The 17,443-nt window shown below is 44.1% G+C and overlaps 1 protein-coding gene across 2 annotated transcripts in view; it reads right to left on the bottom strand.

Moving 5' to 3' along the window:
* LOC128689970 (polyadenylation and cleavage factor homolog 11-like) overlaps window positions 1-17,443 on the bottom strand; it is a 68,873-nt gene that overhangs the window by 594 nt on the left and 50,836 nt on the right. For both annotated transcript variants that reach the window (XM_070088700.1, XM_070088699.1), the window contains exons 4-5: window positions 16,201-16,427; window positions 15,436-15,662 (exon numbers count right to left, since the gene is read on the bottom strand). In XM_070088700.1, the coding sequence (XP_069944801.1) occupies window positions 15,436-15,662; window positions 16,201-16,427 (454 nt within the window). The remainder of the gene's footprint in view (window positions 1-15,435; window positions 15,663-16,200; window positions 16,428-17,443) is intronic.

Genomic DNA, 17,443 nt, shown 5'->3' on the forward strand with positions numbered 1-17,443 from the left:
ACTTTATTAATATAATCATAGGGAGCGCTAAACCCGTGATGGCGATTGAAGGACACTTGAAAAAATTATATTACTCTCACATTTCACTAACAATGCTATTTATCAACTTGTTAATATTCAGTGGGTAAAACGTCTGATTAATTAAAGTTTCTTTGTTGAAAGTCTTCACAAACTTTAGAGTTAATATTCAATTTCCATTAAGTCTATAATAAACGCTAAACTTGAAAGGCCTAATTCTATTAAGAAATTATATTTCTCTATGCTAACACGTTTAAACTCGCTTATCTCAATATTTGTGAACTTTGACACGCCCTCCTCCAGTATTTACCTAACAAGCACTTAACTCAGTTATCTAATTCCCACCCCTCACGCTCAACACGTCTCCTGCTTCAGGCTGTGTTCTGATGTTATATTCAGTTTATGTATAATCTAAAACACGTAAATTCTGGCTGTATATTCATTACCGTCCAGCTTAAAGGATTAAGTTCCGTCTATAATCGTTGTGCCTTCATGTATTTTGTTACAGCAAATGAGCAACGCTTGACAACAGCAATTAAGCCATCACTAAGATAACTTCGTTTGTAGTAAACCAGATAATACCTCAATATTCTGTAATTCAATTGTTTCCTAAAACATTCAAACACATACACACACAATCACACACACAATCTCACACGCACAAAATCACACACACACACACAATCACACACAATCAAGCACACAATCACACACACACATATATATATATATATATATATATATATATATATATATATATATATATATATATATATATATATATATATATATATATATACGCTCATTTATAACCCAAACAGAGAGAAACTCAGAATATTAGTTGATTTGTATATTTCAGCCTCCTACTGGGATCCGCTTTAGCTGAGTTTCTTTTTCCACGTACGATATTATTGAACAGTGACAAATGTTCATTAAATTTAGTTAAATATAAACATATATAATGTCGTGCCGAATAGGTAAAACTTGCTATTTTGGCTTAAATAGCAACACACTTCTTCCCGAATAAGGCAAGTGAAAATTTTAATATGCAATAATTTCGCAAAAATCTTCCGAACCTAACTAAAATTTTCTCATATTCGTTTATTTTTTTTTTTCATTTATGTTAATATAAAAATTTTGTACTAAAAGTACCGTAAAAAATTGCGTAACCTTATTATAACAAGCGCAATTAAATTTAGCATCGACACCATGCCTAACCCTTCTAGGGTAGGGTAGGTGCCTGAGCCCGAGCCTTTAGCTCATAAGACTGTCATTCCCACTTGCCCCCTTGGGGCGGGGATGGCAGACCAGAGAGGCCTAGCTTGTGGCTAGGCCTGGGGACAGTTGGTCCCAAAGATGAGGAGGTACTTGTGCCTCCTCCCATGGGAGACTTAGGTCTCAGACACTCCCTAAAGAGGGAGCCAAGGCCGGGCCACCACTTGGAAAAGGCCCGGGCCGGGAGAATACCGGCGAATCTTTAATAATAATAATAATAATTAAATTTAGCCTAATCCAGCTAAATATATTTTAGATAAGTTTACAATAATTTATTAAACACAATGAAATATAGTTTTTTCGTTAAGTTCAGAATGATTTTTGAGAAATTATTGCATGCACAAATTTTCGCTTGCCTTATTCGGCAAGAAGAGCCTTGCTATTTAGGGCAAAATCGCACTTTTACCTATTCTGCGAGACACACACATACTGTACATGCATGTCGTACCGAAATAGGTAAAATTGGTCAATTAGCAAGAGCTCATTTAAAATAAAGTCCTTTCTAATTATTATAATCAAATAAAGCGCTAAACCTACAAGGATCGTGCAGCAATGCAGGGCAGAAAACATTGCTAGGGCTATAATCAGCTAGGTGGAGAGGGGATCAGAGGTGAGAGGAGGAAAGGGCTGTCAAAGTTCGCATAGTAAAGCACTTGCTGACAAAAACTCAAAAAAATTGATCGTAAGTCAAAGGCAGAGTCGTCTACAAGAAGGTAAGATAAGGTAAGATTGGTAGGGCGGCGACGTTGGTGGATGTAAATCCTGCGATCTCGCTGATAAACCGGACCATTCATAAGAAAGTGATTAACCAAAATAGGGACCCGACAAACCTCACAGACTTAGTAGAGTGAGTCAGAGGTGATGCTCTAGGGAGACACGGACAAGATAGTTCCCGATTTCCATGGCAACTTCAAGAGGTTCCGTAACACGAACACCAGCAACCCGCAAAACGGGAGCTGAATCAGGAGTGTACTTGCCACACATCTCCCATACCATCTTCCAAACCGCACACATAGGGAAAGTTGAGGTAACAGTAGAAACGTAGTCTTGCCAACAAGTGCGTTTAGCATCGCGTATGATGCAGTGAGTGACTGCCCTCGCCAGCTTAAAATCCAGAAGACGATCTGTGGTCCAATTATGTCAATAACGGCGTCGCGCAGCACGTTTCAAGTGCACTGCACAGGCGCACACAGGACACCACTAAGGCATGCATGTCTAAGAATGCCTGCCTAAGGTTTGAGGAATAGAACTTGACACTGCAGTCAAAACTAAGATCGAAAACTGGTGCACTAGCTCTTCAGTTGAGGGGGAAGAAGGATCCTCAGAAAAAGTGATATAAATCCAAATTCGCTCGTCCAAATTGCCAGCGGGAGCTTTGAGGAGGTGGGGAATACATAGTAGAAGAAAGAAGAATAGGAAAATGATCACTATTCTGGAGAATAGACAATGCATAATCCAATGCTATTGATGAGAAGCAGATAGAAAGATCAATGCAAGAGAATGAGTATGATAGTCAAAATGGGTGGCAGCACCCGTGTTTCAAACGTGAAGAGGATGAGAAGTGATAAGTCTCCAACTGATCACCACGAGTCACAGTGAGACCCTCCACAAAGATGATGATGAGCGTTAAGTCACCCAGCAAGACGGGCGGCAGCAGAGAAGAGATTAAGAATGCAACATCTGGGATTCAGAATGCATGGGAAGGGGACAGATGTAGAGAGCAAACTATTCAAATAAATATTGGCTGTAGTATAATGCAGCAAAGAACGAGCAAAGACCAGCTGAAACGGTACACGAACACGCACAAGAAGGGCACTCTCATTATAATTTTCATCAGGAAAGCGATCAGAAGAATGCAACAGCGCACAGCCCGAAATGGGACAGATAACAGCTGAACGAACTTCAGGCTCTTGTTACCAAACACACACTAGGGAAAACTGGGAGAGCAATACCAGTAGCTCTCCTCGATTACCCCTGAGGCCACGAATATTCCTTTGTAAATAAATCATTCACAAAGTTAGGTACTCCAACAATGAGAAGCGATAAAATCTACAGGCTAGTAGAGTCAGTGAAGTCAATGTGTGGAGGCAACTGAAAGCGAGTAATCAGGGAGGCATCAGAATACTGTAAAGGAAAAGATTGCTGCTAGGTTGTGAAAAATAAGAAGACACATTATGGGGCATAACGGTGACCAAGTGTTTCGTCTCCCCAGTTTAGTCAGAAATAGCTTAAAGTGTTTCAGTGGACAAAGAAGATGCCGATACCATGACTTCAGAGACAGCTGAGGGAGAGCAAGTGAAGATTAGGAAGTATGAACTTGGAGATGCACCGGTGGGGACAAAAGAAACCTACGGGGGGAATGGGAGATGAAGGAGGCTGGAGAAAGTCTGGGGTAAACAGGGAGGGGTGAACCTCCACCTTCGTGTGAGAGTTAGAAAAGTGGTGAGAACTAGGCACTGAGGCCGAAAAGGAGAACTGTTGAAAAATTTTAAGCACCGGAGGAATGTAAAGAGACTTGGCTCAGGAGACAGGTTCAACTCTGCAGGTGATGGGCGGGAAGAAGGTGCAGGCGTGTATGGCCTCGCAGACTGAGAAACTAGCAGGCAGGAAGATGAAGAAATTGATGTAGGAAGAGGTAAGGTGGGGGGAGGGGGGGTTCAGAGGGCTAAACCGCGAAAGAATTATAGATGGGGGTGACTCTGGAAGACATGGCACTGGAGGAGCTGGTAGGCAGGAATGACTGCCAAGGGTGGAGGTCTCCTAGCTACATGAGAATAAGTAACACAAAGATGATTCCCCTGAAAGCAGAGCCGAGAGACATCCATAGCACAATTAAGGCCCTCATTCTCCTTAAGACAATGAATTTCACATTCATTAAGATAGACCTGACTCAGCAGGAAAAAGAAGGGAGAGTTTCACTGCAATTAAGACAAGAGGGTGGAAGACTGCAAGATGTATTGGCATGATTCGCGGCACCGTAGACCAGGCACTCCACCACAGACCAGCAGTATTTAGCTGAATGTCCAATGCACCAACAATTTTGACACTGTTGGGGATGTAGGGACCACTTTACGGATCCCTAGGCGATGTTCTGGTTAAGCAGACGATGCTACTGGGAAAGCACCTCTGCCTGCGAGAGGGCAGGACATACATATCCACTCTGAGAATCAGAAGGTCCTAGAGGGCTAATTGCTCTAAAATATAGTCACAGAGTATCAGGCTTTTGAATTTTATCAGTAGAAGTTAAATGGGAAAGATCATGAGCTTGGTCTGCGTTCTGAACTGTAACAATGCACACTCCGCTCTGAAGAGCGTAAAAGGATACATTTTGACCAACATGTCATAATAGAGCTTTAGTGACACTGTGGTCTGAAAGATAATCAGTAGGAGACGTCGGTTACAAGGAAAAGAATTTGGTCCTCCGTGTACTTGTAAACATGGTATGTAAAGGAAGTGGATATCATGTAGATCGTTTCTGGGTGGAATGAGCAGAAATCAAAGGAAACTGTCTAGAATGCTTAGGTGTAGGACCGCGGGCTGGCCCGACCTGTGGCAGGCGGGTGATCTGAAAACCGTCGCATTGTATTTGGGCAAGCCAAATTCGTAGTTAAAAACGTGCAAGGGGAAGAGGCATTAGAAGAAACGGGTGGAACCTCCGCACCTGGAGCAGGTGACGAAGCATCACCAGCAGAAGGTACAAGGGTATGGGAAAAGTCTGGAGAATGGTCCAATAACTAAGTCAAGTCAGAACAAGATGCGATAATGAAAAGGGGCTTGGGAGGAGGAGTGGGGGTCACAGAACAAAGACTCCACGATTGTGGTACTTCTTCACTATTATTTTAAGAAAAAAAGAAAGAAAAATATATTAAGAGGGACAGCGGAGGGAAAGTTACAGAAGGCATGAAAGGACCGGAATTTCCTCCCCTTATCCAAGAGGACCTCGACACCACAAGCAGCGTAGATGCAGCGTGGAACCTGTGCTATACCCTATCCTTCACGCAGGTAAACCAGCGCTCCAGGATAGCAACCTTACATCTACCGAGCCACCTCGGCGGACAAGAGAGAGGGCAGTCAGATACCCACCATAAAACGTACTTCCCGCAGCTGTCACCTCCCAGAACCGACAGGCAGCCTGCGGATATACACCCGTCATCTGCAGGACACCCCGCCCCACCTCCTGGAAATCCAGGAAGTTAGCAAGGGGAAGTGTGCCGGGGTGTATCCCACGGAGTGGGATACACCCCGGCACACTTCCCCTTACCTAGAAACCGTAATGCCAGAAGGGAGGATGGGATAGGGAAAGGGGGGACTGGGAGGTAATTAGGTTTGGTTTGAGGAAGACTAAAAGAGCCAATTCCTAAGACCAACAGCCTCTTTACGGCTACAAGGAGCCACCCTTAAAGAGGATCCTTCCTATAATTTTCTCTTATACATTTAAAGATATATATTTTTTTCATTTATCTTAATGTAAAAATTAATAATTTTTTTCAAAAACAACCTTAGAAAGCTTATTAATCTTATTCCACTCCCTGAAAACTCTATGACTAAAGAAATACTTTCTAACATCCCTTTGACTCATTTGAGTCAAACTTCCAGTTGTGATCCCTTGTTTCTGTGTCCAATCACTCGAACATCTCGTCTCTGTTCACCTTGTCAACTCCTCGCAGAACGTTGTATGTCGTTATCATGTCTCCCCTAACTCTCCTGTCCTCTAGTGTAGTCAGGCCGATTTCCGTTAACCTTCTTCGTAGGACATTCCCCTTAGCTCTGGTGTCGCGTGTCGAGTGTCGCGTGTCGAGTGTCGCGTGTCGAGTGTCGCGTGTCGAGTGTCGAGCGTCGCGTGTCGAGCGTCGCGTGTCGAGCGTCGCGTGTCGAGCGTCGCGTGTCGAGCGTCGCGTGTCGAGCGTCGCGTGTCGAGCGTCGCGTGTCGAGCGTCGCGTGTCGAGCGTCGCGTGTCGAGCGTCGCGTGTCGAGCGTCGCGTGTCGAGCGTCGCGTGTCGAGCGTCGCGTGTCGAGCGTCGCGTGTCGAGCGTCGCGTGTCGAGCGTCGCGTGTCGAGCGTTGCGTGTCGAGCGTTGCGTGTCGAGCGTTGCGTGTCGAGTGTTGCGTGTCGAGTGTTGCGTGTCGAGTGTTGCGTGTCGAGTGTTGCGTGTCGAGTGTTGCGTGTCGAGTGTTGCGTGTCGAGTGTTGCGTGTCGAGTGTTGCGTGTCGAGTGTTGCGTGTCGAGTGTTGCGTGTCGAGTGTTGCGTGTCGAGTGTTGCGTGTCGAGTGTTGCGTGTCGAGTGTTGCGTGTCGAGTGTTGCGTGTCGAGTGTTGCGTGTCGAGTGTTGCGTGTCGAGTGTTGCGTGTCGAGTGTTGCGTGTCGAGTGTTGCGTGTCGAGTGTTGCGTGTCGAGTGTCGCGTGTCGAGTGTCACTGTCAGTTCCAGTGACTGGAACTGACAGTGACAGCTTCCGCTGTGTTGTTACCTACGATGGCCACCTCAAACTGCTGATCTTCCTCAGTCAGAAATAAAATCATTACCAACAAACCCGCTGCGCTGCTTTCCTTCTCTTTGTAAGTTTTCGTAATAATTTACACTTTTCAGGTTACTGGAAGTTTTGGTGAGAAAATAAAAAATGAAATATGCTGCCAGAGAAGAAATAATTAAAAAGATTATACGTGAAGGTAAGTCCTAGGTAATGACAAAGGTTAAGTTGCAAGTTAAGACATGTACTAAGTGCTGATAGACTTTTGAGAAGATATCTTGGAGATTCCCAACTTTCAGTTATCAGCACACTTCAGTTATGTCTGATATTTTATGAACCTTGGTCACTGATAACTACAAATTGGTTTAAAACGTCACGTGAGCAAACACTAGGATATATTAAAAAAATCGTTTCGGTCCCGGGACCTTGAACACTTCGGTCTCAGGACAGAAACATTTGCTCGTGTGTTTTCTTAAACCAATGTCATTATTATCCATCTATATTGTACAATTACATTACGATTCTTTCCCGGATGATGTAATGGGCTTCTTTATTAAAGCTTTAACCAATAAATAACTAAAACCATGTCAAAATAATTTTATAAAAACCTAAGAACTGTCAGCCCGAGATTTTTAACCCAGCAGGGTTAGCCACCCAGACTAACCCAAGAAAGTTTGTGCGTCATCGAGGACTGTTATTTCCATTGGGGTTCTCAATCTTGTCCCTTAGGATGCGACCCACACCAGTCGACTAACACCCAGGTACCTATTTGCGCTAGGTGGACATGACAACAGGTGTAAGGAAACACGTAGAAATGTTTCCACCCCACCGGGAATCGAATCCGGGCCCTCCATGTGTGAAGCGAGAACTTTAGCCTCCAGGCCACAGATAACTTAAAGCTTAAGTATTCAGGTTCCCCTAATGGACCCCCCCTAAAAAAAAAAAAAGAAATAATTGCTATGTATCATTAGTTCCAAATTGATGATCATTTTGTGTCGTCTCAACAATAGTTCTTCACGATGGTCAAACAATAGCTCAGTGAAATAGTTTTCATTATTGAATTTGTCCAGTTCAAAATAATTTACTCTTAAGGCATGAAAAAATAATTAAAAAATCTAAGCTATGTAATTTGAAAGGACTTTGATTTAGGAAATAATATAATATTCATCTGGAGAGAGAATCTTACAAGTGGATAAACAGTGGAAAATTTCAAGCGAATTTTGACACACTAAGAGGGACAGGTCACAGAAAAAAGTTATTATGATCACTACAAGGTCAGACACTTTAGCTAACATGAGTGGAAACTTTGCATTCATGTTATCAACACATCGGGTAACAATAGGTAATAAAAAATAAATGGGTTAAATTGCAACAGCATAAACCGACTATATAGTTCAGAGGTAAATATGACAATTTAAATAAAGTAATTATATGTTAAGAGCTGAGCCTAAGGATCATAGCTCAGTATAAATGGAAAGGTGAAGAAAACCGACCAAAAAAACTCATTATTATAAAGAATTCCATAATATTTTTATCTTATTGTCCTCCTAAAACTCACTTTCAAACTAAAATATTGATTTATGACTGGAAATTATCAGTTTCCATCATAGAAATCAAAATTAAACTATGTCAGAGATAAAAGTGCTGAATATGCCCAGCCTCTCTTCACCAGTTAAGAATATTTCTCCTAAACCGATGACTTCTCCTCCATGAATGCCTGTGGTCACAGGCGTCTGGGGATCACTTCTCAAGTCAATTCTCTCCCTCCATGAAAATTATTATAATCAAAAAGAAGCGCTAAGCCACAACGGCTATACAGCGCTGCAGGGTAGGGAAGGAAGCGAGGGTATTGGGCGGCAGAAGGGGGGAGGAATGATCAGTAGGTTACAGAAAACAGCGGGGCAGGGGATAGTGCGGGGGTAGAGGGTAGCAAGAGATTGAGGTAGAAAGGGCTGAAGGCATCAGAGTTTGTGAAGTCAGTCAGTCTGTTGTCAAAAAGTCAATGAGAGAGTCCGGATGAAAGGTGGGTCCATCAGCGAGAAGGGAAGGTAAAGAGAGAGCAGCGGAGCGAAGACGACGACGGAGGTAAATTCTGCGTGCTCGTTGATAAAGTGGGCAGTCCAACAGAATGTGGCTGACTGATAATGGAACCTGACAATTCTCACAAAGAGGAGCAGGGCGCCTCTCCATGAGATATCCATGAGTAAGACGAGTATGGCCAATGCAAAGATGGGAGAGAGTAGTCTCCCAACCTCAACACTGGTGACAAGAAGACGGCCAGTAACCTATACTCGGTTTAATAGATTGAAGTTTGTTACAGAGCATAGTAGACCAAGGTTGTTGCCAACAGGTGTGAAGGTGGGTAGCTATTCCAGCAAAATAGTCCTTAAATGGAATACCTCTATATGAAACTGGTAGGTCATGTACTGCTGACCGCGCAGCAGTGTCTGCCTGTTCATTGCCCTGTACGTCAACATGACCAGGAACCCAACAAAAAACAATATCTTTATGCTTGGTAAAGATGCGGAGTACCCAAAGTTGGATGCGGAGGACTAAGGGGTGAGGAGTATCAAATTTCTGTATAGCTGTAAAGCACTAAGGGAGTCTGAGACAACCACAAATGATGACACAGGCATAGATGCAATAAGGATAAGTGCTGCAAGAATGGATAGTGAATGCCCTCGTACGACGCTGTCCGGAAACACTGCTGCGAATCCTATGCCCTCAGAAGACTTAGAGCCATCTGTGTACACTGCAATGGCATGAGAATGAGAGTGGAAGTGGTTAAGAAAAAGAGAGCGGGAAGCGACTGTAGGCAGTTGGGCTTTCTAGCAAGGGAGAAAAAGAACAGACTCGAACAGCTGGAACTTCCCAGGGGGGTAGGGAAAAGTGAGATGCTACATTAACATAGAAAGGTGGTAATTGAAGAGAAGACAAGAGCGAATGTAGGCGAAGAGAGAATGGACGGAGTAAACAGGGGCAGCGAACAAATAATGTCTACTAATATCAGTGACCATTCTATAAATGGACGGATTGCGGAGATCATGAGAGCGTACATAGTAGAGAAGGCAATGGGCATCACGGCGATCAGATAAGGATGGAACGTTCGCTCTGCATAGAGGCTCTCAACACGGGAAGAGCAAAAAGCACCAAGGCATAAACGTAATCCTTGGTGATGAATGGGGTTAAGGCTAGAGAGAGTAGCAGGAGAGGCCGCTGAATAGATCTGGTCACCATAATCAAGTTTCGATAAAATGAGGGTGGAATGTAGGCGAAGGAAAGTGCGACGATCAGCTTCACATGAAAGATGAGCAAGAGTTTTAAGAAGGTTCAGCTGGCTGTGACAAGTTGCCTTCAGAGAGGTAATGTGAGGTTTCCAGGATAACCTACGGTCAAAGAGGAGGCCCGGAAACCTGACTATCACGTTCAGGGATACGGGAGCCATAGAGGTACAAAGGATGATCGGAGATGACAGAGCATCTAGTGAAAGTAATTTGGCGAGTTTTGGTGCTGGAAAATTTAAACCCATGTGTGGTGACCCAATTGGAAACACGGTCGACCGCATGCTGGAGAGAAACTGTAATGAGGTGACAGTCAGCGCCTGCACAGGCAATAGCAAAGTCATCAATGACCAAAATATTTGATGGAAGATTAGAGGCCAAATCATTTATAGCAAGGAGAAAAAGTGTTGTGCTCAGAACACATCCCTGGGGGACACCTTCAGCTTGGATAAAGTCCTGGGAGAGCACATTATTAACCCGAACACGTAAATGCCTGTCAGTTAAAAAGTTCTTAAGGAAGGATGGTAGATTGCCTCGGAGGCCTAAGGAGTGGGCTTGGGCCAAAATATTATACCTCCAAGTTGTGTCATGTGCCTTCTCAAGGTCAAAAAATATGGCAATAACCGAGTGGTTATTCGCAAAAGCATTACGAACATACGTATCCAAGCGTAGTAAGGGGTCTATGGTAGAATGTCCCTTACGAAAGCCATATTGACGAGTGGAGAGACTGTTGTCTCTCTCTAAATACCACACTAAACGTCTATTTACCAGGCGTTCCATTACTTTGCAAACTGCATTGGTAAGAGCAATGGGACGATAGTGGGAGGTTTCATGTCCCGTAGTGCCTGGTTTGTGGATAGGGAGAACAATGGCAGATTTCCACGGCTGTGGAAGAACTCCTTGTGACCAAATAAGATTGAAAAGGCGTAATAGGACTGCAAGGGCTGACTGATGTAAATGTTGTAGCATACGAATATGAATGTCGTCGGGCCCAGCTGCCGATGATCGGCAAGCTGAGAGTGTTGCCTCAAGTTCTTGAAGTGTAAAAGGCACATTATACTGTTCTTCTCTGAGAGAAGGAAAGTCCAAGGGTGCTAACTCTCTGGCAGACTTTGAGGAAAGAAACGAGGGGCATAGATGGAGCCCCTGAGAAATACAGACCAGATGATTGCAAATTTCATTGGCATCATCTAGTGGGTTTGCTATATCAACACCGGCAACCCGCAGAACAGGAGCCGGGTCAGGAGAATATTTACCACTCAGTTTTCGTACTTTTTTCCAGACTGCACTAATAGAGGAAGCATAGGTGATGGTGGAGACAATCTCTCCAGCAAGTGCGTTTAGCTTCACGGATGACATGGCGAGCGATCGCACGCTTCTGCTTAAAATCAAGAAGTCTCTCCGTGGTTCTATTGTACTGGTACCTGCCCCATGCAGCGCGTATCAAATGTAATGCACGAGTGCAAGCAGGAGACCACCAAGGCACGCATTTCTGAGAATGCCTGCCCGAAGTTTGAAGTATAGAATGAGAAGCTGCGGTTAAAACAGAGGACGAAAAGAGGTGTAAAAGCTCATCAATGGAGGATGAAGAAGGAACCTCACTAAAAACAGTTAGATGTGAGTAAAGGTTCCAATTTGCTTGATCAAATTGCCAGCGTGGGATACGAAGAGGTGGTGAATATGAAGGGAAAGTAAGAATGATTGGGAAATGATGGCTGTCATGTAAATCCGGGAGAACAGACCAGGTGAAGTCTAATGCATCGGAGGAAGAGCAGACTGAGAGATCAATGCAAGAGAGTGAGTCCGAGGATCAAAATGGGTGCGAGTACCTGTATTTAAAACATGGAGGGGGTTGGTAGCAAAAAAAACCCTCTAACTGAATGCCACGGGAATCAGTGAGACCCCTCCAGAGGAAATGATGGGTATTAAAATCTCCAAGTAACAGAAGCGGTGGCGGTAATGACGAAACAAGAAAGGCAATATCCGGAATAGATAATGCCCGAGAAGGAGAGAGATATAAAGAACAGAGCTTATACCACCTATGCAAGTGGATACGGGCTACTGTGCAATGCAGCGAAGTACAAACAAATAGCTGATGGTACGGAATATCAGCGCGTAGGAGAAGGGCACTTTCATTAAAGGTCCCATCAGGAAAAGGATCTGAAGAATACAATAAATTATAGCCTGAGATGGGAGAGATAACAGCAGAGTAATTTTGGTTCCTGTAAGCAAACACCAACATGGGAAAACTGGGAGAGTAACATCTGAAGCTCACCCCGATTTTCCCTGAGGCCGCGTATATTCCACTGTAAATAGGCCATGATTGGCAATGATAAAGATACCTGAAATATGCAGGTAGGGGTTCCTATGGACTAGAGGGGATAAAGAAGTCCACATGCGGAGGCAGCAGAAAACGTTCAAGCAGCGAAGGAACGGTGCACTCTGAAGAAAGGAGTTGCGCAGATGGAGGAGAGGAGAGAGAAGGAACAGAGGGTGGATCAGTGTCCATTGATGGTTTGGTCTCTGCAATTTATTCAGAGATTGCTTCAAGTGTTTCGGAATTCAGAGACGTCGTATGGGAGACAATATTGGAGATGGTAGAGGGAGGATGAGTAAAGACTGGAACTGTAATGGACTGTACCAAGGTAGGGGGAAGGGCGAAAGGGGGGAGGGAACTGGAGAAGAAGCGTGGAAGGGGACAGAAGAGGCAGAAACCTGGGAGGTGGCAGAAGAGGAAGAAACTTGGGAAGAAACTTGGGAGGGAACAGGGGAGGAAGGTACAGTACGAGGAGGAGGGTGAACCTCTATACTTGTAACAGAGCCAGTGAGAGGGGAAGAACCAGGTACAGAGACAGGGAAGGTAAAATGAGGAGGTGGATGAAGGGAAGGAGGGGTTAAAGGACCTCTTTTTGACTTCTGAGAAGTAGAGGGACGATTGGGAGGTGTCGTCGTACGAGATCTCGTCGATACTGAAGCTTGTGAGGGAGAACACGAAGCGAGAACAGACCGAGTCGTTGAAGTAGAGACGTCTGAGCCTTGGACAACAAAAGAATTAGATACAGTAGTGACTGTTGGAGAGGTAACCACAGAGGAGGCTGCAGAAGATGGGACCCCAGAAGTGGGGGGACGTTTTGAAACGCGGGAATAAGAAACACGAGGTAGTCTCCCTTGGAGGCAGAGATGAGAAACTGCCATGACATAAGGGAGACCTTCTGCCTCTTTGAGGTAACGGATTTCCCGCTCATTTAAGTAGACTTGGCAATGGCGACAGTACGAAGGGTGAGCCTCATGACAATTAAGGCGAGAGGGAGGTCGATTGCAAGACATATTAGAATGGTCATCGGCACCACAGACTGGGCACTCGGCTATAGATCTGCAATATTTTGCTGGATGGCCAAATCGCCAGCAATTTCTACACTGTTGCGGTGTAGGGATCACCTTTCAAACTTGTAACCGATGTCCTGCTACACAAACTGAGGATGGGAGTTCACGGCTGTCAAAAGTTAAACGAGCCACATTGCTAGGGTATCGTCTCCGCCCGCATGCAGGAAGAACATAAGTGTCTACCTTGAGGATTGGGAGATCTTGGAGTTCCAGCTGTTCAAGAATGTTATTGCCACATGTCTGGAAATTTCGTTGAACTATGGTATGGGGCAGAATGATGGTACCACTACAAGAATTGAGGGAATGATGTTTTTCAATAGTGTCAGGAACAGTATCGATATGGGAAAGAAAAAGATCATGAGCTTGGGTAGCATTCTGTACAGTGATGATGCGTGTACCACTCTTAAGAGCATGAAAAGAAATATCTTTACCAACATGGCGTAGGAGTGCCTTGCCAATACTGTGGTTGGAAAGATAGGCAGTAGAGGAAGTCGGTCGTAAAGTGAAGAATTTAGTCCATTGTGCAGTCTGAAACAGAGTGGAAAGGGGGTGCAGGACTTGTCGATCTTTTCTGAGAAGAACGAGAAGGTGGAGAAGTATCATCAGTGGGTAATTGTCGTTGGCGTTTAGGCGTGGACCAGAGTTGGTCCGATGTGGAACGGGCCGGCAATTCGAAAATTGCTGCATCATAGAGGGAGAGGCTGGAAGCATAGTCAAAGGAGAGTGGAGGTCAGATAAATCGACGGAGTCGGTCGAGACCTCAGTACCTGAAGCGGGTGAGGAAATAGCACCGGCAAGAGGTACAGAGGCACGAGGAGTGTCCGAAGAGTGGTCCAAAGACTAGGCGGGGTCAGAACGGGGTGCTGTATCAAGACGCCTGGGGGTAGCAGGTTCATGGACTAGGGCTTCCATGATTAGGTTACTTATTTCTTTTTGTTTTTAAGAAAAAAAAAGATACAAGAAAATAAAAATATAAAAAGAATAAAAAAAAGGGGGGACCGGGGAGGGATAGCTCCTAGGAGGATTGAAAGGGCCAGAAATCTCCCTCTGCGCCCAAGAGGACCTCAGTACCGCAAGTAGCGCAGATGCAGCATGGAACCCGTGCCATACCCTACCCATCATGCCAGTAAACCAGCAATCCGGGATAGCAGCCTCACATCTGCCGAGCTACCTCGGTGGACAAAAGAGAGGGCGGCCGGATATCCACCACAAAGCATGCCTCCTTTGGCCACCTCCCCTGGAATCTGAAAGGTGGCTTCCAGAGATACACCCGTCACCCGAGACACACCCAAAGCCACCCTCCGGTATACCGGAGAGGGATCACGATATCCCCAGGCAATCCAGATTCCACGGCAAACTACGCCACCGCCAAGAACCTCAATGGAATGGGATGGACCCCGGTTCCCTTTCCCCTACCTAGGAATTAGCGTGCTTGTGGGAAAAAATCCCAAAGGCCAAAAAGGAAGGGCAAAAGGGAGGGGTGGGGAGGAGGAGGAGTAAAGGAAAAAGTGGAGGATGGGGAGGATGGGATAGGGAAGGGGGGATTGGGGGTAATTAGGTTCAGTCTTAGGAAGGAGACCGACAGGTCTAATTCCACAGACCAAGAGCCTCTTCACCACAACAAGGAGCCCCCATTGAAGAGGCCTCCATGAAAAAACTTTAAATCCCATCTCTGCAGCATCTGTGGTGGTCGTCCATCCTTCAGGAAGCAACTGAAGTAGTCGATTAATGTGTACACTTTTTTTTTTTACTTTTAGAATAAACTGAATGTTTAAAGGTACTCATTGAGACTATGTTCCACATTATTTAGTTTGTTTACATTAAGTGTGAGTAGTGTTAATTAAGAACAATTTAAGTAGGACAGAAGTGTCAAAGTACCAAGTCTTTAAGAAACAACACTTCCAGACATTCTGTAAGGCATATTAAATCTGCCCCTTCTATCTCGTTTTGTGGTTTTAGTGTCCAAAAGTAATGAATGTAAATAATATATGCAAGTGTAGTTTTGACTTACCACAAGCATATCTTGGTAACAGTCCGGGTGAAAGTTGGCACCGTCAACACGTTTAACATTTTCATATCGCCATTCTTCAGCTTCCTGATGGAAGAACTGGGAAAAAGCTTCCTGGCAGACGGGACACACTCCTGAAGTCGAGTCTGGAGACACAGCTACACTTGGTTTCTCAGCTTCCTCTTCTGGTATGGTTGCATTCAGGTCCTCCAGTTCAAACACAATTGGTACTGTTAATAGAAGATATTTTAATTCAGCGTTAATGACAAAGAATATTTTTTTTTAAGTCAATTTACTGCAGTACACACCTCGACTATCTTGCCTGTACAGAACGTGTATCCACTGTCTTCACACAATCTTTTCAAATAATTTTCTTCACAAAGTATGTAATTTGTAGGAGATTTAATCAACAAGTGATGATGAAATATCTTCCATCAATTTTTGTTATTCAGACTTTGTTAGTTTGAGAAAGACCATTTTCTAAACCTCCCTGCCAGATGATAGCTCAAAATCACTTCTGTATAATGTCTTTAGTTTTAAGGATGAAGAGTCAGAAAAATCTATTGGCAGCATTATGTCTTAATCAGAGAATGAAAAAATCAGACATACTCAGTAACTATCTCTTGTGCATGAGGTAAAAGAATCTAATTTTTACTGTAAGAAAACATCTGTATCGAACATTCACATGGCCTCTCATACTAAGTTATATAAACCAGTTGTACGAAACACACAATCTTATTTCACTTACAAATGATGATAATGACTTACCTTTGTTATCACCATCATCAATTTCTTCAAACATCAACCAGTCTTCAGTTGATAAGTAGAACATGCGAGAGTATGGTTCGCTGGTCGACTTTCTCTGACGTTTGTTGTATCGGAAATGCCAATCCAAGTGTTGCGAATACTGAAGTACTTGTTCAGGCTTAAATCGCCGCTCACAAGAAGAACACTGTTTTCCACTGTACAGAGCGACTATGAGACTCTTATTTCGTCTGCAGGGGGAAAAATTACTTCTTTTATTGAAAAATATAGATCGAAAATTATAAAACAGTGGCTTCACTCACAACGAATTCACCACTTTACTCATCTACAAGATTCTTAATTTGATTCACTTCACCTTAATTAAGTCCTATCTATAAATCCTGTACTTCCTAAAATCTTACTCTCACACTCTTATTTATCCCAACTACAATATTCTCTGGATTTATATGCCTTGCCTAAAAAAATCCACTTTTCAGGCACTTTCCTGCATATTTTTATTACAAAATCTTTCTTCTTTGGGAGGATTTTGTGTGTTCTCCACCAATGTTGCTTCCAATTTAATTGCTAGCCATTTCTTGCTTACATCATTGAACATCCATTATCTATATTACAAATAAAGCGCTAAACCGACAAGGGTCATGCAGCGCTGGGGGCAGAAAATAGTGCCAGGGCTATAAACAGCTAGGTGGAGAGGGGATCAGAGGTGAGGGGAGAAAAGGGGGCTGTCAACGTTCGTAAAAAGTAGTTGCTGGCAAAAAGTCAAAAAGTGACCGTAAGTCAAAGGCAGGACCGTCTGCAAGATAGGAAGATAAGGTAAGAGTGATAGGGCGTCGGCGGAGGTAAATCCTGCGAACTCGCTGGTAAACCGGACAATCCACATGAAAGTGAAGAACATAAATAGGGACCAGACAAACCTCAGAGAGGAATAGGGTGTCGCTCCACCAGATACCCAATTGATAGGCGAGTATGCACGATGCAGAGACGGGAGAGTGCAGTCTTCCTAGTACGGCAACAGTGGTAAGAAGATGGCCACAAACCCAAAAGCAGTTTAAAAGAGTGTAATTTATGATACATGTCTGACCACCTTGTTGTCAACGGCCCCGAAAACGGGCAAAGATGACGGTAAAATAATCCCTGAACGGAATACCTCCATAGGAAATCAGAAGATTATGCACAAACCGCGCGGAAGCGTCCGCATGTTCATTGCCCTGCACATCAACGTGTCCAGGGATCCAACAGAAAATGA

Source organism: Cherax quadricarinatus, chromosome 25 (assembly GCF_038502225.1).
Source record: "Cherax quadricarinatus isolate ZL_2023a chromosome 25, ASM3850222v1, whole genome shotgun sequence".
NCBI lineage: Eukaryota > Metazoa > Arthropoda > Malacostraca > Decapoda > Parastacidae > Cherax > Cherax quadricarinatus.